At 38.1% G+C, this 19,253-nt stretch overlaps 1 protein-coding gene across 1 annotated transcript in view; it reads right to left on the bottom strand.

Annotated features, from left to right (window-relative positions):
* The window catches only part of LOC140161662 (uncharacterized), a 29,391-nt gene extending 15,578 nt beyond the window's left edge, over positions 1-13,813 (bottom strand). The window contains exons 1-7 of the mRNA XM_072184961.1: positions 13,669-13,813; positions 9,123-9,328; positions 5,891-6,088; positions 3,632-3,741; positions 3,343-3,444; positions 2,317-2,377; positions 227-406 (exon numbers count right to left, since the gene is read on the bottom strand). Coding sequence (XP_072041062.1) covers positions 227-406; positions 2,317-2,377; positions 3,343-3,444; positions 3,632-3,741; positions 5,891-6,088; positions 9,123-9,328; positions 13,669-13,684 — 873 coding nt within the window. The 5' untranslated portion in view covers positions 13,685-13,813. The remainder of the gene's footprint in view (positions 1-226; positions 407-2,316; positions 2,378-3,342; positions 3,445-3,631; positions 3,742-5,890; positions 6,089-9,122; positions 9,329-13,668) is intronic.
* Positions 13,814-19,253: the final 5,440 nt, after the last annotated feature.

The raw sequence follows: 19,253 nt of genomic DNA, 5'->3' as shown, positions 1-19,253 counted from the left end.
TTACCATTCTTTGCATTATTTTGCATATGGAATGAACTGAGATATTGAGGGCATGAGGGAACACAACGTTTTCTTCCAGGCAAATTGAAATTTGAGATATTCTTTGATAACACAACATTGTTTGAGCAAACAGCACGCAAACACAAATTTGTGCATTCAAGGAAATGGGTGGGGTTTATCATAAAATATGCAAGGATAAAAAAAGTTGCCAAGCCATTGCTCCTACCTGTTTATGTACTTTGGTGAGTTGTTCAATATTGTTCTCCAGGAACGAGATCCTCTGTTTCTGTGCTTGGCTTCCACCTGAATCATCATCACGGTCTCCTTCTAACGCATTCTTCACCCTATTCTGTAGATCCGACACAAACAACTTGCGCAAGTTGTGAAGAGTTTGCAACTCTTTGGCCTGAAAGACAAGGAGTACAATAGAGAGGGCGTTTTCTTTGTACTGGGGGTCGCCATTTTGTTAGAGAGGGCGTTTTCTTTGTACTGGGGGTCGCCATTTTGTGCGATTTTGTTGGGTAGAAATCCGCACAGGAATCACAGTGGTACCACATGTGTACACTCATGACAAAGATATATAGTAATTCATTAGTATTACCTAAACAGTCCGGTCCGACTGCCTGATCAGGAAGTACTGCCGAATCAGGCAGTATGTTGCCGAGTCACAATGCAATGCTCTATTTCAAATAGAGCATCTTTTAATATACCGTTATTTCTTGGTTTAGAGTAAAGAAGTAGGTAAAATATATAAAATTATCAATGAATGTACAATTAGTAGTAATTTTTCATCAATTTTAGTTAAAATAAAGTTAATTTGCATATTTAAATCAAATTTTTAAAAAACCGTTAGAAATTGTTTTGTTATTTAAATTATTTTTCTCCCGGTGGAATTTGTTTTCGCCCGGTGAAAAATTGTCAACTTACATGTAGCTCATGTGTGTCAAAGTAAAATTTCCCCCGATCTTTTATAAAATCACCATGGACAATTTAGTCCTTAGTCTGTCGAATTCGGAAGGGTTACCAAAGCCTGTGTTGCCTAACTCGGCAACATGCTGCCTGATTCGGCAGTACTTCCTGATCAGGCAGTCGGACCGGACTGCTAAAGATAGAAATATTTTGTGAATCAATTTAAATCGCAATCGTGAAAAACAGACTTATGCCTAAGCTCAGTATATTTCGTGACCGCTCATGAAAATTATATAAGAATATATTACACCTAAGCTTAAAATAGTTTGTCTCAATTGTCTCACTCTAATAATATTAACATGTCGGGTTATATAAAGGTCATGAAACGTTATAAAAAACACTACAACAACATTGTTAAAATAATGTATTGTACAATATTTTTGGCAAACACGATATTAAAATATTTTGTGAACACAAAATAACATTATGTTAGACTGTTTTGCAGCAAATGTTTCAAAACGTTTTGGAATGTTATTAAACCATTTTATAACCTTTTTACCCTTTATATGACCTGACATTTAAACGTTTTCTGTTAAACGTTTTGTGTTTGCTGCAGCTGAATCTATCAGTAGCAGCATTTGCAGTGTCACTAACTGTAATTTGCCTCTCTGTTGCTGCAACTGGTTAATTATTTAGGATTGATCGACATGTGAGCCATTCTGTGCCGCCTGGGGAGGGGGGGGGGTCGCCATTTTGTTAGAGAGGGCGTTCTCTTTGTACTGGGGGTCGCCATTTTGTTAGAGAGGGCGTTTTCTTTGTACTGGGGGTCGCCATTTTGTGCGATTTTGTTGGGTAGAAATCCGCACAGGAATCACAGTGGTACCACATGTGTAGAGAGGGCGTTTTCATTGTACTGGGGGTCACCATTTTGTTAGAGAGGGCGACTGTAATTTGCCTCTCTGTTGCTGCAACTGGTTAATTATTTAGGATTGATCGACATGTGAGCCATTCTCGCAGAATGTACAGTCATGTACATTGCAGATTTTCTGTTGCTAACTAGGCAATTCTACAATCTATATCCATAGATGTTTCATCACATTTTCCCCAAGTCATTATCAAACCATTTAACACTGAAGCTTATGGGTAGTTGCTAGTTGGTTTGTACATGTATTATGATAAAAAACATTTGGAAACATGGAAACTATTTACTTTCTTTCACTTTACCTTGTTATTTCAGCTCGAAACAGAAAGTTAGAAACCCTTCCCGACAATTATTACTAGTATTATTTCATTATTTTGAGTACAGAATAGCAAATTTGAAATTTGAAGGAAATCGAGAATCAAGGCTTTATGGAATGCAATGGCGTTCGATCACATTCCTCAAGAGACAAAGGTCTTAGTACATACCACTGTATCCTCCATTCCTTTGAAATCTTGCTTGGCTTCTTCTCTCCTGTCTGGTTCTTGGCTGTAAAATACAACCAGATATAGAGTGAGACAAACGAGATAAAGTGTCTTGTCCAAGAACACAAAACGTTGGCCATGACGGGGTTCGAACCCAAAACTTTGTGAACACGAGTTCAAATGGCCTATCCTCAAACATGTTTGCTTTATTATGTAGTCAAGAAAATCCATCTCATTACGAGGTGTGTTTTCTACCAAGCGCATCATACCAGTATACAGTATTGTAGTGTTTTTTCATTTCTTGGCTGCACGTTTTCGTTCTCGGCTGCAAGTTGTTTGGTTTTGTTCTCCTTCTCGACGTGCAGTTGCTGCGTCTGTCGCAAGGGAAAAATGCTCGAAAGACGTCGGACTATAATTGAAGACCGAATCAAAAAGACTAGTTTACGTCTGACGTCAGGGCCACGGCGCGGTGTGATTGGTTGCTGACCTGCGCAGTACGGCATTTTTGGTCTGGTTGACAGGACGTCAGATGCAAACTATTCTTTTTAATTCGGTCTTCAATTATATATACTAGTCATTAAAGTCATGGAATTTCATCAGTTACATTTCCATTGAAATTGCTCAGTTGGACTTTTTCCAGAAATTATACCAAAGATACAGTTTTAAGGTCGGAGTTCAGAATGGCAGATTTACCATCTGGAACCAGGAATGGGCTAATCCATTTGAAATTCACACCCCCTTACTTGAAGATTTTGGAATTCAAACCATATTCAACCATTTCATCCACAACTTGGAAAAGGAGAAGGTTCAGGAATTCCAAAAAATGAAGAAAAAAATGACAATCTTATACGAGGCCAAATCCAGCTGGATTTGATACAACAGGTTTCAAGTGAAAAAAAATTGGCCAAATTTTTTTAGCTGGATTGATAGTGAAACTGGCTTTAAGATGGAGTGTAATCTTCCACACGAGATGTGTGGGCATTAAGTAGAATAGCTATGGTTGAATTATCTTTGGTTGTGTGCTCCTACCTGAATTCATTATGCTTCCTATCCTTCTCTGCTTCGTCCTGTTTCAACCTGTCATATTTCAGTTGGAGCTTCTCTTGTTGGAGAGTCAGACGTTGGTTAACACTGCATGTAGAGGAGATAATGATCACATCCATTGTTAGAAATAATTGACGATAAGGTATACAGATTTACGGGCTTTTTGCCCAAGCGCCTATCATTTTCACAGGCCAAAACTCACAGACTTAAGCATGCATATCTATCTTATGGATATTTTGTTCTTCCAAGATATGACAATCTTGAGACTACTCACTCTTTCAGGTCTTCAATCTGTCTTTCTTTGTCGGCAACTTCAGCCCTGAGAGAGGCAAGCTGTGTGAATGTCTTCTCTTGATGCTCCTCCATTTTCGATGCCAAGGATTGCTAGTCGGGTTAAAAGACATAGACCAAATAGGTTACATAGTTACATCGTCTTCTTTCCTTCCTTCCTTCCATATACGTGCTTACACTCTCAGAAAAAAAGGTGCTACTTAGAACCTTTTTTTTGTCCTGTATTAGAACCCTAAGCAGTAATAAGGTTCTAAAGAACCTTAAAGGTTCTATAAAGAACCTTAAATATTTAAATAGGCCTGGGGACATTCTAATTCATTCATTCAGGGACTCATCACCAAGTTAATAAAAGTAAAACGCAGTGTTAACCCTATTTGGTACTAAAATCATTTTCTTGGATAAAAACCTTTTTTCTGTTCTACTAAGAACCCTTTGAGGTTCTTTCTTTAAAATTCTTAAAGGTTCTTCAAGCTTAAGGTTCTACAAAGAACCCTTTGGCTTGGCTACAGAACCTTTTTGGTTCTACAAAGAACCCCATTGGGTTTCAATTGGGTTCTCTGTAGAACCAAAACTGGTTCTGTAGCCAAGAAAAGGGTTCTTTGTAGAACCTTGAGCTTGAAGAACCCTTAAGAATCTTAAAGAAAGAACCCTCAAAGGGTTCTTAGTAGAACAGAAAAAAAAGTTTTTTATCCAAGAAAATGATTTTTTAGTACAAAAAGGGTTAACACTATGTTTTACTTTTCTTAACTTTGTAATGAGTCCCTGAATGAATGAATTAGAATGTCCCCAGGCCTATTTAAACCTTGAAGGTTCTTTATAGAACCTTTAAGGTTCTTTTTAGAACCTTATTACTGCTTAGGGTTCTACATACAGGACACAAAAAGGTTCTACGTTGCACCTTTTTTTCTGAGAGTGTACCTCAACAGTTTGAGTATCAACGCACGGGCTTTACGTGCACAGTTTTTTTACCTATGCACGATCCGGGAACCTAGGATAGATGAGTGTATTTTTGAAGTATACCGGGATGATCCCCTGCTCTTTATGAATAGCCTGTGACGTTCTCTAACAGCTTCTAACGTGCACACTACATTAATATGCATGTACACAGGAGCGACAGCTTAAAGTGCCCTCCGAAGTACTAAGCAAGAAGAGTGAAGTGCCTTGCTCAAGGACACAAAGAGACAGCCGAGCTTAAGCGGACACACAGAATCGGACCCGGGACCCTTGGGTTCACAGTCTAACGCCTTAACCGCTCGGCTACGCTCCCCTCTTAATGGATGATTACAAGTTATTTTTTAAACTATATTTTCAAAGACGACCAGATTTTTTGTTCCTTTCTTTTCATATATTGTTATAATATATTTTTTAGTTACAAATCAGCACGTATAAGCCTTCCATTTATTTATTTATTTTATTACATCATATGTAACCAGAAAACCCCAATCAGCAAAAATGCTGTTCTTACACGGGGCCCTGCAACATATAACAATTGCATAATTACGCATAAAAGTATAACCAAATTAAAAACACAAATCAATTTGAGACATCTTAAAAGATATATTTTCGTGTCGTTGGGAATATGTTTCAAATGGACAAATGGTCAGGAGAATCGTTTCTGCTATGCTGTCAAATGTGTAACCCACATATTATATTTGTTTCCATAGCAACAGTCACCCTATTGAAGGATCTTTCTAATTTTTTCCTAAAAATGTTCACAGCTACTTCTTTAAAACTATACGGAGTAGAAACGTCATACGTGGTGTGCATTTTCATGTTATAAATTTATATGCCAAGACCTTCCAAGAATAAAAAGCAAATGAATACAATTATGCAATTGTTATATGGAAACTAGAACGCCTTTGGAGAAGCCCGTCCCTGCCAATCGAAACAAAAATCAAGCTGTTTCAGACAACGTGTGTTACTGTCTTTCTGTACGGGTGCGAGTCATGGGTAATTACCAAGGACATGGAAAACAAGATCAATGCATTTGCAACATCTTGCTGCAGAGTCATGTTAAACATCAAGCGTGTGGCGGATTCCAAATGAAACCATCTACAATTTCTTCCCGGTTTTGGTGGGGACAAGACGAAATGAATATCCCGGTTGCATCATTTTGACCCGCTATTATGCCAGGGCGGGGCACTCTGTCTCCTTTCCCCCACCCGGCTACGCTATTGGTGAGTAGTCTTCATTTAAGTTAAAATAAATTATAAATGTGACAAACCTTAGTTTCTATATTTACCTGGGGCTGTTGTGTACCAAACTTAAATCCTGAGATAGATGCTGACCTGGCTGCTGGTACTGCTGGCTTTGCACCTGGTTTAGGATTGCTGCAAGCTGGGCATACCATCATGGTAGCATCGTTCTGACAGAGGCAGCCATCACATTTCCATTCTCCTTGCTTAGGTTTGAATTTTGCCATCAAATCTGCATCAGATTTCTGTCAGTCAATTGGAAACAACAGTTAATGTTAGCTCAAAGCATTATTGCAATATCAAATTTAGACAAAGAATTTAAGTAGATATCAACTTCTGGCAAGTCTAAATTGTTTTAGCAGAGGTATGCCAAGCTGTCAACGCTTGCCAACTGGCCTACTTTATACTGTTGGCCACTATCCAAAAATTGTGTATGCAGCAGGGGCGTAGCCAGCTCTCTTGGTAGGAGGGGTCAAATTAAAATATCCTTCATGGTTTTGGTTGAATGCTAAGACAAATAAATATCCCGGTTGCATCATTTTGACCTGGTATTATCGGTGGGATTATACATATACCGGTTTTGTGTAAAGTGACTGCAAAGTAAAGTCTTCGAGCTTCCAAACAAGAGCTTTATTGGGACAATCGCGTAGTGCGCAGAAATGGTATTTTACACTATTTTGGCCCATCGGAGTGAATTTTGGTGGGCAGCGGCCTCTTTTCCCCTTTTCTTTTCCTTTCCCCTCCCGATTTTCTCTTTCATTTTTTGTCAAAAGAATTAGTCAAAATATCTTTTTGGTTAAAGTATAATTGTAAATGACCAACCCAAATAAACCAAAGTAGGTAAACCAAATGATAGAAAAATGTTAAGCAATAATGTTACTATGGAACTTGTTGGCACACTTTTCACACCTTGTTGACAGCTCTGCAACAGGGAATCAGCAGGGGATAATAAAAGTGATTTGTGGTTTTAGATTTATTCCTTTTTCGTAGGGACGCACCATTAGATATTAAGGGGGTGGGTAGTTTTGTGATCATACAATTGTCAACAAAAAACCTTTCCTCCACCTCAGACAAAAAATTGCTCCACCTCAGACCAGGTCATGAATAAGTCGGTGATCGGAGTAATTTCTTTATTACCCCCTCGCGGGCTAAAAAATAATTACGACCCCCCTATCTCGGGTTGACTATTTTTATGAACCATCCCCCACTCCGTCCACACAGACTTAAGACTTAAGACATATTATTCATTGTTTGAACTAAAGCAAGGAGCGCACAAAAACTTTTATATTAAGCGTAAAGAAAGTGCGCGTAGCGAACCAAAAATTGATCGTAAGTATAAAGAATTCGTACAGCGCGAGCAAAACTTTTGCAACTAAAGACTGGGGACACCATTTGATTGTAAGTTAACAGAATTCACCCGTAGCGCGCGAAAATTTTGAGTCACCAGCCCTTAATAATTTTATAACCCCGCTATTGTTGGTGTAAAATTTTTATGACGCCCCTATTTTTGGTATCCCAGCTAACACACTGTGTTTTCACGACGGTCGTGACGTTGGACTTAGGTTGTCATTTACGTTGTAAACACGTAAATCTATGAACTCGTATTCGTGTAGCGACAACGTTATATTCGACGTTGATTTTTGGACGTTGATATAACATCATTATGACGTTGTAATGACGTTGTTTCGACGTTGATGCAATGTTTGACCAGACCTGGTGACAACGTTTGAATACTACGTTCAGAAAACGTTACACAAATACGTATCTGAAAAATAGTTTAGATGTTGACACCATGGAATGTAAATTCTTCCATTCCAAGGAGATTGTTGTCCAGTCAAAATGTTTCCATCGTGTCGTCTGACGATCGCCTTTAGGCGTGAAACTCAAAGTAATGACTTCTATTCCTGAAGTTCTAAACTTTGAATTTTTATACGCTCTCCCTTTTAGGGATTGAGCATCATTGTTGCCGGATGTTAATATAATGTCATAATCACGTTGTCTCGACGTATAAAGCACGTGGTTAAAACGTGGTTTAAAAGTCATGAACTGACCCAGATACAACGTCATCTACTGACGTCGTTAGTACGCAAATTTATGATGTTGTTTCGACGTATAAAGCACGTTATTACAACGCCGTATAAATGTCATGGTCTAACCCCGATACAACGTAATCTACGGACGTCGTAATTACGTTAATTTGTGACAACGTTATTTTCGGATGTTGATATAACGTCATAGTGACGTTGTGTCGACGTTCACAACTTAACGTCAATGACGTTACATTAACGTTCGAGAATAACGTTTTCACAACACGAATACGAGTTCGCAGATTTACGCACTTACAACGTCCATATATTACGTTTGTACGACTTTATATAACTTTTAGACAACGTTATTACAACGAAAAATTGTAAGCTGGGATATTCATGACACCCTCATTCCGAAGAAAATGAGAACCTCCTTAGTGAAGCAAAATTAACCTCATCTTTTAAATTGCAAATTTTCTCGCGCTTCGTGCGACTTTATTCCACTTTTCACAATATTTAATACTTTAGCGTCGAACTGGTAAATATTACATGCGCATTTGTTCAGAAAAATTATTCTGTGAGTAAAAACACTTGATTCACTCTACTTCACATATTCTCACCAAAGTCCACCCCAATGTCAAAAATAAATATACGGTATGCCACACTACTGGCCACCCTGACTGGAGCCATACGTGAGAAATCCTTACACATGAGTCTATGTTTTGTAGAAAGTAACCGTGAAACAAATTGGTGAAAATGGTGACAATTTTTCTCACCCAGGAGTAAATATAAGGAATTATGGAACCTGTTGGCACACTTTTCACATCCTGTTGCGTGACGTAGTACATTTATACACATTTTAAACAACATTGTCAAAAACAATAAAAGACGTATAAGATCTAACCGAATTCTAATTAAAGTACATTATATCATATTTCATTTAATGAAGTAAGCTGCCCTTTATCCCTTCGTTTCTGCATAGACGGTCAATATAAACACTTCCAACTGCAATTGGAGGTCTCGGGCTTACTTAACACATGAAGACAAATCAGTGCTCTTCTACCGACTTACATCAATCAATTATTTTGTTGGCAAAATCAAAACGTTTGAATGTTTCAAAAATAAACCCCTCAAAACAAATGGCTATATTAACCTCTAATCATCCCCAGATTGTGTGAGCAGCTATTAAACTACAAAATATTATTATACAAATCCAGTCCTTCACCGAAGTATAAATATTTATTTGACAAACCTTAGTTTGCATATTTGCTTCAGGCTGTTGTGTACCAATCTTAAATAGTGAGATAGATACTGGTCTGGTTGCTGCTGGTTTGGCACTTAGATTTGGAGTACTACATGCCAGACATACTGTCTGCTCTGGTGGGTTACGAACGTAGCAACTATCACAGTTCCACTCGCCTGGTTTAATTGCATCCTTGTCCAACAGGCCTGAGGTGTCTGAAGAAGAAATAATTTAGTTTGTTCATTCGTTTCAGGTTATAATAACCCTAACTGAACACAATGGTTTTTTTTGTTATCGGAATGGAAATAAGAAACGAAAAATGAGAGAAGATGAATGAAGAAGTCACTTGGTACCCCGGGATTCGAACCTCGAACCCCTCGCATGCCAGCAGAAGATCACCGACCTGTAGCCACACGGGTGACGCTTGCCCGGCCAGCGATTCCCTGGGTATATATGACTTACGCTGATTGCGTCATCACATCACGTGCAATGCATGCACGAGCAGTGCTTTTAATAGGGAGATTTAGTGAGACCTGGTTCAGTAAGGGTTAAGAAAAAACTCTAACAAATTAAACGCCATTTTCATGTATAACTTTTTAATGCTTTTTAAAAGGTCATGCTTGTAAGTAACAATGTTCAATCCAAATTTCTCAAAAGATCCAATGTATTAATGTGACACAATAGCAAAGTATCACACATTTGATGTAGCACAGATTCTTTTATAGTCCCTTATCCCATTCTCTTTTATACAGATCTCTCTGTTATCAAGCTGATTGATCTTCAAAGCAAAAACCCCTTTTTTCAATACCATGAGAGTGTTTATACTCTTTGCCATTGTCAGGACAACTCTTTCGTGTATAGACGAATACAACGAGCCAAGTGATGATCAGAATTCAGTCGGCCATAACTGGGCCCCGTCTGCACCAAACTGGTGTTGTTACTGCCCACTTGGGTGGATTAAATCCGCTTACAAATCGATGTTGAATTGTGTTGTAAACTTTCATCATTCTTTTGTCTACGTGTAACACGGGTGATGGAATGCAGTTTAATATCCCCGCCAAGGCCACATCATTTCACATTTTAGGTGGGATAGACCTAAGGGGGGGACCCAGCTATGGCTGCCATTGAGGTGTAGGAATGCGTGAAAATGGATTCGTCTATACAACACTACCGTGTACTCAAATATCATCTTTGTACGGTTATTTCCCAATACGAAATAATCACATGTCCCGTATGCAGAATTGTACTTATCCGAATTATTTCCTTATCCGGCTAATTGATGCACGGTTCTATCATGGATACAGTGAGGTTAGACAATAAACGACTACTTTGCCCATTTGAACTTTAAATCTTTGAGAGCTTGTAGACCAGAAAGAGCATTCTACTTTTTTGTTACAAGTTTCAGTGCAAATAGTAAGCTTTATTGAAACGTGTGGCACACTAATTAATATTCAGGTTTCACTTGGAAACGAAATTGACACCACGACTACACCCCCCCCAAAAAAAAACACCTCATTTTAAAATATGGGTCAACTCAAGTTGTTGAAGATTTACAAATTTTACATTACTCAAATAAAATGCTTTGGAGTTTTATTAGGTACAACATTTTTGGCATTCTTGCGGGAAGCAGGCACCACCACCACCTTTGCATCCCCAACAATTTTAGGTTTTATAGATTTTCCCTAAACACATTAAAGTTGTTCGAAAAAATAAAAAGTGGCCCTATAAACGCGTAGGAGTTCTGAGCAAAAAAGTCAAGCCGGGGTCAATTTTAAAACTGATCCGATTTCAACAAAAATGGTCTCAAATTGTTTGTCATGTAAGATAAAGTCAAATAAGAAATAGTTTGCACTGCCTAGAGAATGCTTTGTAACATCCGACAATAAAGTTCAACTCCACATAGACCCATTGTGGCATATACGGCCTATTGACCATGACCTATTCTGCGATGTTTCCTTGGTAACGAAACATCCTAGATGGTGAAAACTATTCCTTATTTGACTGCTGCCAATGCTGGCTTGTCAGTCTCATCCAGCTTAACACATCACCTGCTACTAATTTGTCATTATCAACATCAGCATCCTCACGGCAACCAATACATCCTGGACATGGAGGAGCATCTTGGTAATTGTAAAATGATGGTGGAAGCTTGAGATTCTCAGCCTTCTCTTGAAGAGCAGCAGAGGGTAACCTCTCTGAGACGAATACTACATCATCTACACAACAAAGTTATAACCCAGCTAACACAAAACGCTTTAAACAAGTTATATTTTGAGTTTTGGTTTAGCTAAAAACGTTTTAGTAACATTAAATGTCGGGTTATATAAAGGTCATGAAAACGTTATAAAACGTTTTGTATGAAAACCTGCAACAATATTTTTAAAATGTTTTCAAAATATTATTGTAAACTATTTTTTGAAAACAATTTTTGTCAAATATTTTGCCAACACTTAAATAACATTATGATAAAATATTTGCAGTAGGTTATCATGCAAATGTTTTTTAATGTTATGAAAACGTTTTATACCCTTTATATACCTTTTATATAACCCGACATTTAAACATTTTCTGACAACCTTTTATAACCCTTTGCAAATGATGTCGAAAACGTTTTGTGTTTGCTGGGAAGGCGTCTTATTATTCACTTCCAAGTTCTCTATATTGAGATGAGCCAGAGGTATGCCTTGTGTAGGCTAGGTTCTAACATTAATTATGTAATAATCATAAGTCATTTTGCGAAGTCATTTGGAATTAGAAATTTTGTTTGTTTGTTTGTTTGTTTTATTTCTTCTTTAACCTGGGACACTCAATCAGTTGAAAACACAATTAATCATCTGTTCTTTCTTGAGGCCCAGAGAATGTATTAGATACTGCGGCAAGACAGCTCTACACGTTGTATTTTAAAGATATTTTATAACAGTTATCTTGTTTGTATCATGAAGACGGGTCACTAAAGCCAATGAAAGATTTCAATACTAAAATATACAAATCAGGTGGTGGATTGATGTTGGAATTTCTTACATTATATTCATCCATTGCAGAGATCATAATTTGTATGATTAATTAAGCTGACGAAGTCCTTGAATGGAGTCGGTATGGACCAACACCGATCAGATGGTTCATGATCAACTCAATCACCTTTGCTACACGAAGACACGAAAGTGACCCAAACTGTTTTAGGACTACTTGTTTGTCTTATTAGTTATCCCCGATAAGCTCCTATAGGTCCCAATTTTAAATCTAACTTCATCACGGTGAGTTTGGGGCCTCCACATTTTGGCCTGGCCCAGGGCCCCCCAAAAGGTAAATCAGGCCCTGATTTAAAATCCGACACTGTGTGTCCTACCCCCCCCCCCAATACTCTGCTTAATCACGCACGGTCATAAAAAGCCCCCTATAACAGTGGCGGATCCAGAGCAGTCAGAGGGGGGCCCAATTTTTGAAAAAGAAATGTAAGTAATGGCCATGAAGCGGCTTCATCCCAAACTGCTTGCGCGACGTGAGGGTGTCTGAGGGGGATGTGCCCCCTCAGAAGTTAGAAACTTTTGGAAAATGTAGACCCATTTGAAGCCATTTGGTGGACCATTTTGTCACTATTATTGTGTAAAATTTTGGTTTGAAAAAGCCTAAAATTTGAGAAAAACAGCCCAATTGAAGCCATTAGTGTGGACAAGTTTTGACTTTTATTGTGTGAATTATTGCTTTATAATTATGTACCAATAAAGTTGCGCACGCAGGGGGTGTCTGAGGGGGATGTTCCCCCTCAGAAGTGAGAAAATTTTGTAAAATGAAGGCCTATTGAAGCCATTTGGTGGACTATTTTGCACTATTTATTGTGTAAAATTTTATGTTTCAAAAGGCCGAAAATTTGCGAAATGAAGGCCCAATTGAAGCCATTCGTGGACAAGTTTTAACCTTTATAAATAAATTACCCTATATTGCTTTAGATGTAAACATAAAGTTGCGCATTAGGGGGTGTCTGAGGGGATATGCCCCCTCAGAAGTGAGAAACTTTTGCAAAATGAAGACCTAATTGAAGCCATTTGGTGGACCATTTTTACACTATCATTGCGTTTTAAAACAAAAAAGGTTTGTAAAATTTTAAATGTAACACTGACACTTTATAGGCCTAAGACTTGAGATTCGCAATTAAAGCATGCATGGTGTTGAATTGAAGTCGGCTCGGAGTCCGTCTTAATAGGCCTACTGACTTTGGTGACAAAATGTGACGGGCCCTACATATCGGTGGGCCCGCCGTAATTTTCACATGCTTTTAGGCAGAGGACCCGCCTTCAAGCAAAATAATCACATACCTATATAGACTGACCTGACTGCGATTTAGGCATGGGCCTACTATACGTGCAATTTAACCTTTTCCTTCTCCTTTTCTCCCTTTTTCTTCTTTTTTCTCCTTTTCTCCTCTTTCTCTTCTCTTCTCTCCTTTCCTCTCTTTTTTTTTTTTTGGGAGGAGGGGGGCCAGGCCCGCCAGGCCCCCCTGAATCCGCGCCTGCCCTATAATACATGGCATACATGAATGTAGCCCCACATGACTTACCATAACATGGGTCCATGTTCTACGCTTTCATCCAGCTAGTAAAAACAATTTACACCGTATTACAAATCTCCCAATATAGTGAAACACTTAACACACAGTCATAGTAATAGTAGGCCTATGTGTACCTCCGCCATTGAACAACCAGAGTGTGAACGTACAGCAAATGAAGACCTTTGAACTTGACCGTTTAGGGAATTCCCGAAATAATGTAATAGACTCTAGCTGAATTTACACTCCGTGCTTGACAGATGGTGCTTGACTCCGTGCATTGCTTTTGGGGGCTGTTCATTAATTATGAGCCCCCCGGGGGGGGGGTAAAATTTCCAAACGGCTAGCCAAAACTCGCTCGCCAAAACTCGCTTGCCCCCCTCTCTCGGTCTGCCAAAAATCGCTTTCCTCCCTCTCGGCTCTCCAAAAAATCTTTGCTCCCCCCTTGCACACTTGAATTTTTTGGATCCCAATTTGCAAATCTTAAATGGTCTATATACATGTTGCGAGCGCAGCGACCAGGAAAATTTGCATATTTAAGCGTTTCCGTACGGTTTTCCTTTATATTTTATTTATCTGTTTAAAAGGCGCCCCAAGAATGTGTGCCAAAAATCACTTGCCACCCCTCTCGGCTTGCCAAAATTGCTTGCCCCCTTTCGGCTCGCCAAAAGGTTTCAGGCGCTACCGCCCGAAAAGCAGCACATTTTGATGTATGGTACCACATTTCAAAATTTTTTATCAAATTTTTCCGCCCTTTTTTTTTATTTACTAATTCTTTTTGCCGCCCCTTCGTTTGCCACCTCTTCTTCTTCCGCCGCCCCTTCATTTTGGCCGCCCCTACTTTTACCCCAGGGGGCTGGCGCCCCAAAGCCCCCCCCAAAAAAATACGCCCATGTTGTTTGTGCGTATTGGTATTTTGGTATTTAAGTTAGGCGGGCAGCCTAACTTATTTCTTTCTTGCCATTTCTTTCTTCTTTAAGTTAGGCGGGCAGCCTAACTTATTTCTTTCTTGCCATTTCTTTCTTCTTTCTTCTTTCTTTCTTTCTTTCTTCTCACAATTTGCTACTACTTCCACATCCTTGATCGGATTTCGACCAAACTCAGTCACAAGCAGTATTGTGTAGCTGGCTACAAAAGTTATGGGTTGTTTAACGTCGGAGGTCATCCAAGGGGTCACAGGGGTCAAAAAGGTCATGTTAACCGAAAATACTCCAATTGAGCTGAAATTTATATGCAATGATCCTTATGACATTCTAAACATGCTTAAAATATTTTAATATTCATTAAATGTCATTAAGGGTCATAAAGGGGTCAAAGGTCAAGTTTTTGAAAATGCTCCAATTGAGCTGGAATTTAAATGCAATGATCCTTATGACATTCTTAACATGTTAAAAATATTTAAAAATTCATTTAAGATCATTAAGGGGCAACAAAGGGGTCAAAGGTCAAATTTTCAAAATGCTTCAATTGAGCTGAAATTTAAATGCAATGATCCTTATGACATTTTTACATGTTTTAAATATTTCAAAATTCATTTCTGGTCATTAGGGGTTATACAGAGGTCAAAGGTCAAGTTTTCAAAATGCCAGCTTTCCACGATGAATGTACATTAAAACGGCAATTTATGAAACAGTCTTATTAAAATTAATACTATCCAGCACCCAGCACAGTATTGCTTGATCAAATCGTCACAATCATCCGCCTAACTTACCTCGTGCCCTTGCAAAGGGCACAGTTGCTCTAGTTCTTTCTTTCTTTCTTCTTTCTTCTCACAATTTGCTACTACTTCCACATCCTTGATCAGATTTCTACCAAACTCAGTCACAAGCAGTATTGGGTAGCTGGCTACAGCAGTTATAGGTTGTTTAAAGTCAGAGGTCATCCAAGGGGACACAGGAGAAAAAAAAGGTCATTTTAACCCAAAATACTCCAATTGAGCTGAAATTTATATGCAATGATCTTTATGACATTCTAAACATGTTTAAAATATTTTAAAATTTATTTAAGGTCATTAAGGGGTCATAAAGGGGTCAAAGGTCAAGTTTTTTCAAAATGCTTTAATTAAGCTGAAATTTAAATGCAATGATCCTTATCACATTCTAAACATTTCAAAAATATTTTAAAATTCATTTAAGGTCATTAAGGGGTCATAAAGGGGTCAAAGGTCAAGTTTTTCAAAATGCTTCAATTGAGCTGAAATTTAAATGCAATGATCCTTATGACATTCTAAACATGTTGAAAATATTTTGAAATTCATTTAAGGTCATTAAGGGGCAATAAGGGGGTCAAAGGTCAAGTTTTCAAAATGTTTCAATTGAGCTGAAATTTAAATGCAATGATCCTTAAGACATTCTTTACATGTTTTAAATATTTTAAAATTCATTTAAGGTCATTAAGGATGTCATACAGAGGTCAAAGGTCAAGTTTTCAAAATGCCAGCTTTCCACGATCAAGGTATATTAAAACGGCAATTAATGAAACAGTCTTATTAAAATTAATACTATCCATTCAGCACAGTGTTGCTGCTGGATCAGATCGTAACAGTCATCCGCCTAACTTACCTCGTGCCCTTGCAAAGGGCACAGTTGCTCTAGTTGACACTATTTTCGTCCATAATATCAGGATGGAAAGGGCCTTATCTTTACAATGTGCGCGCGTAGCTCGCAAAAATGTTTTTGAGCCATAAAAGGGGCTCTCTTTCTCTTTCAGTTAGTGTCAGAGGGGCACTTTTTTCTTTCATTTTTTTTCAGGGTGGCACTCTGGGGGTGGGGTGGGGCCTAGTAAAATGGAAGAGGGGGCAAAAAGTTTTGGACATTAAACGAGGGTAGGTTTAGGAAACACTGGCATTTTTATCATAAAATTGTATATCTTTACCCCGAGATCTCTACACAAATCTGGTCAAAAAGTGGGAAAAATACAACTAAATAAAGAAAATATTGGATGTCTTTGCGCGTAAATTGCACAGTTAAATTCAGTTTACTATTTCTCATTGCGGAATTATTTTGTTCACAGGGCAGAGCGGGCATAGGCCGGGTGCCCCGGTCATAACCAGCAAACACAAAACGTTTTCGACATCATTCGCAAAAGGTTATAAAAGGTTGTCAGAAAACGTTTAAATGTCGGGTTATATAAAGGGTATATTATGAGTATAAAACGTTTTTATAACCTTAAAAAACATTTTTTGATAATCTACTGCTCAGCAAACAAAAATGTTTCACAGAAAACGTTAAAATGTCGGGTTATATAAAGGGTATAAAAACGTTTTAATAACATTCCAAAAACATTCTTGAAAACTTGATACAAAACATTCTAAACAGAATGTTATTTTGGGAGTTTAATAAATATTTTGCGAAAATGTTTGCCCAAAATATTTTCAATAACGTTTTAAAAACGTTTTCATGACCTTTATATAACCCGACATTTAAATGTTATTAAAAGGTTTTGAAAAAACATTTTAAGAACATTTCTGTGTTTGCTGGGTTCAAACATTTTAACATAATGTTATTTAAGTATTGACACAATATTTGGCAAAAATGTTTGCAAAAATAGCTTACAATAACATTTTTTGAAAACATTTAAAAATATTGTTGTAGTGTGTTTCCATACAAAACGTTTTAAAACGTTATCATGACCTTTATATAACCCGACATTTTAATGTTATTAAAACGTTTTACCTAAACCAAAAGCCAAAATATAACTTATTGAAAACGTTTTTAAAACGTTTTCGTGTTTGCTGGGAAGGGGCCGAAACTGATGCCTGTAGTTTGCGTGTGTGTAATTTTGACCAAATTAATCTCATATTTGACCAGTTTAGCCTTTCGCACAATTTGTTCCTAACAATGACCATGTATATCTGAGACGAATATTTCAACTGTCCTGCGAAGATCACTGTTCAACGAAGTCCACTGAAGACTTTATAATCCTTTGCATAAAATCCTCGCACGGTTGACTATTTCCAAAATGGTGCTATTTTTAATACCTTTCACACAATTTTGTCAGGAAACAGGCCTGTGACGGATATCAGTACCCTGTTTCCACTTACATTGACAGATGTGTTGTTTCATAAACCAGACTTCAGCAAATTGACAGAAGACTATAATTTTTTCTTGGAAGAGGTACGCACGTTGACGTAAACTAGATCTGGCTACGACATCACTGGCAGAGCTTGGCAGGTAGTAGTTCATTGACTACATAAAATATTTCTGGTTCGAAATTTCCTTTCTTTGAAGGAAATGGACTGTAAGGACATTAGCTAGCCCACAACAACATTCAACAGTCTTGAATTGTGTTTACATTTTCTTATTTACCAAACACTGGAAAATCCCATTATTTTAATAGCCAATTGGTATATTACAACACATGATGTAAAATTTCTGGTTCGAAATTTCCTTTCTTTGAAGGAAATGGACTGTAAGAACATTAGCTAGCCCAAAACAACATTCAACTGTCTTGAATTGTGTTTACATTTCTTATATACCAAACAATGGAAAATCCCATTATTTTAATAGCCAATTGGTATTATTACAACACATGATATAATCTTGGAAATTCCCAAGCTTAATTATAACATTAACCTTACATCACTTCCTGGGGTACACCGATATCGCGTGGCTAATAATTACTTGGTACAGCAGAGATACTAAAATAAATACCCGGGATCGATACACGTGAAATATGTGCTATGCACGATTTTGGTATTCAGACGAAAATCTTTGGATACCGGGATAGAAAATGATTTCGTCTAAAGAAGCCAGATGTGGTTCCTTGCACTTGAATATACATGTTGAACAGATATGATAGTCGTTAGCTAGCGTCTTGAGAAAGAAGCTTGCGTCTTGAACTCAAAAACTGACAATAATTCTAATTTTATATGTGCCGAACTATATAGCGCAGTGTATAGGCCAATCGTGGAGGTAGTCTAAAAAGCAGATGAGCTATATGGCGTACCATGCTCACTTACACACAGCGAGGTCAGTCACCGGGCTATTGTCAGTATAGCCTTAGTCAGATATGTCCCTCGGCCCATTATGTGTCTCAAAACAGCTCAAAACTATTAAACAGGTCGGAACAAAATGGCCATGCGTGGCGGTGGATAACCGTGGATTCAACCTACCATGGCGATTTCTGCCATGAATATATCGGGGCGATGACACTGTGTGGGGTTTTCCTCAACATGACGTCACTTTACGATCGTCCCGATGAGCAAATCACGGAATGGACCTTTAAATGGGCTGTGCAATAATTATGTGTACCCCGATCGAGGTGGTGAATTCGCAAAGTGGTCTGCCAAAAGTCCCCCCTTTGGCCGTGCCAAAGAATCTTTGCCCGCCCCTTTTGACGTGCCAAAAAAAAAAAAAAAATTTGCTCCCGTCCCATTTGACGTGCCAATAAATCTTTGCCCCCCCTTTACACACTAAGATTTAAATTGTCTTATCATATAATGCGAGCTCGCGCAGCGAGTAGGAAATTTTGCATATCGTGTTCCTAATGTTTTCCTATACTTTTTAGGGCATATAGAAACGGTGCCCAAAATATCTGTGCCAAAAATCGATTTCCCCCACCTTTTCGACCTGTCAAAAATTGCTTGTCCCCCATCC

The sequence above is a fragment of the Amphiura filiformis genome, chromosome 10, assembly GCF_039555335.1.
Source record: "Amphiura filiformis chromosome 10, Afil_fr2py, whole genome shotgun sequence".
NCBI lineage: Eukaryota > Metazoa > Echinodermata > Ophiuroidea > Amphilepidida > Amphiuridae > Amphiura > Amphiura filiformis.
Note: the sequence above shows the minus strand (reverse complement) of the source record. Positions and strands in the feature narration are given on the sequence as shown.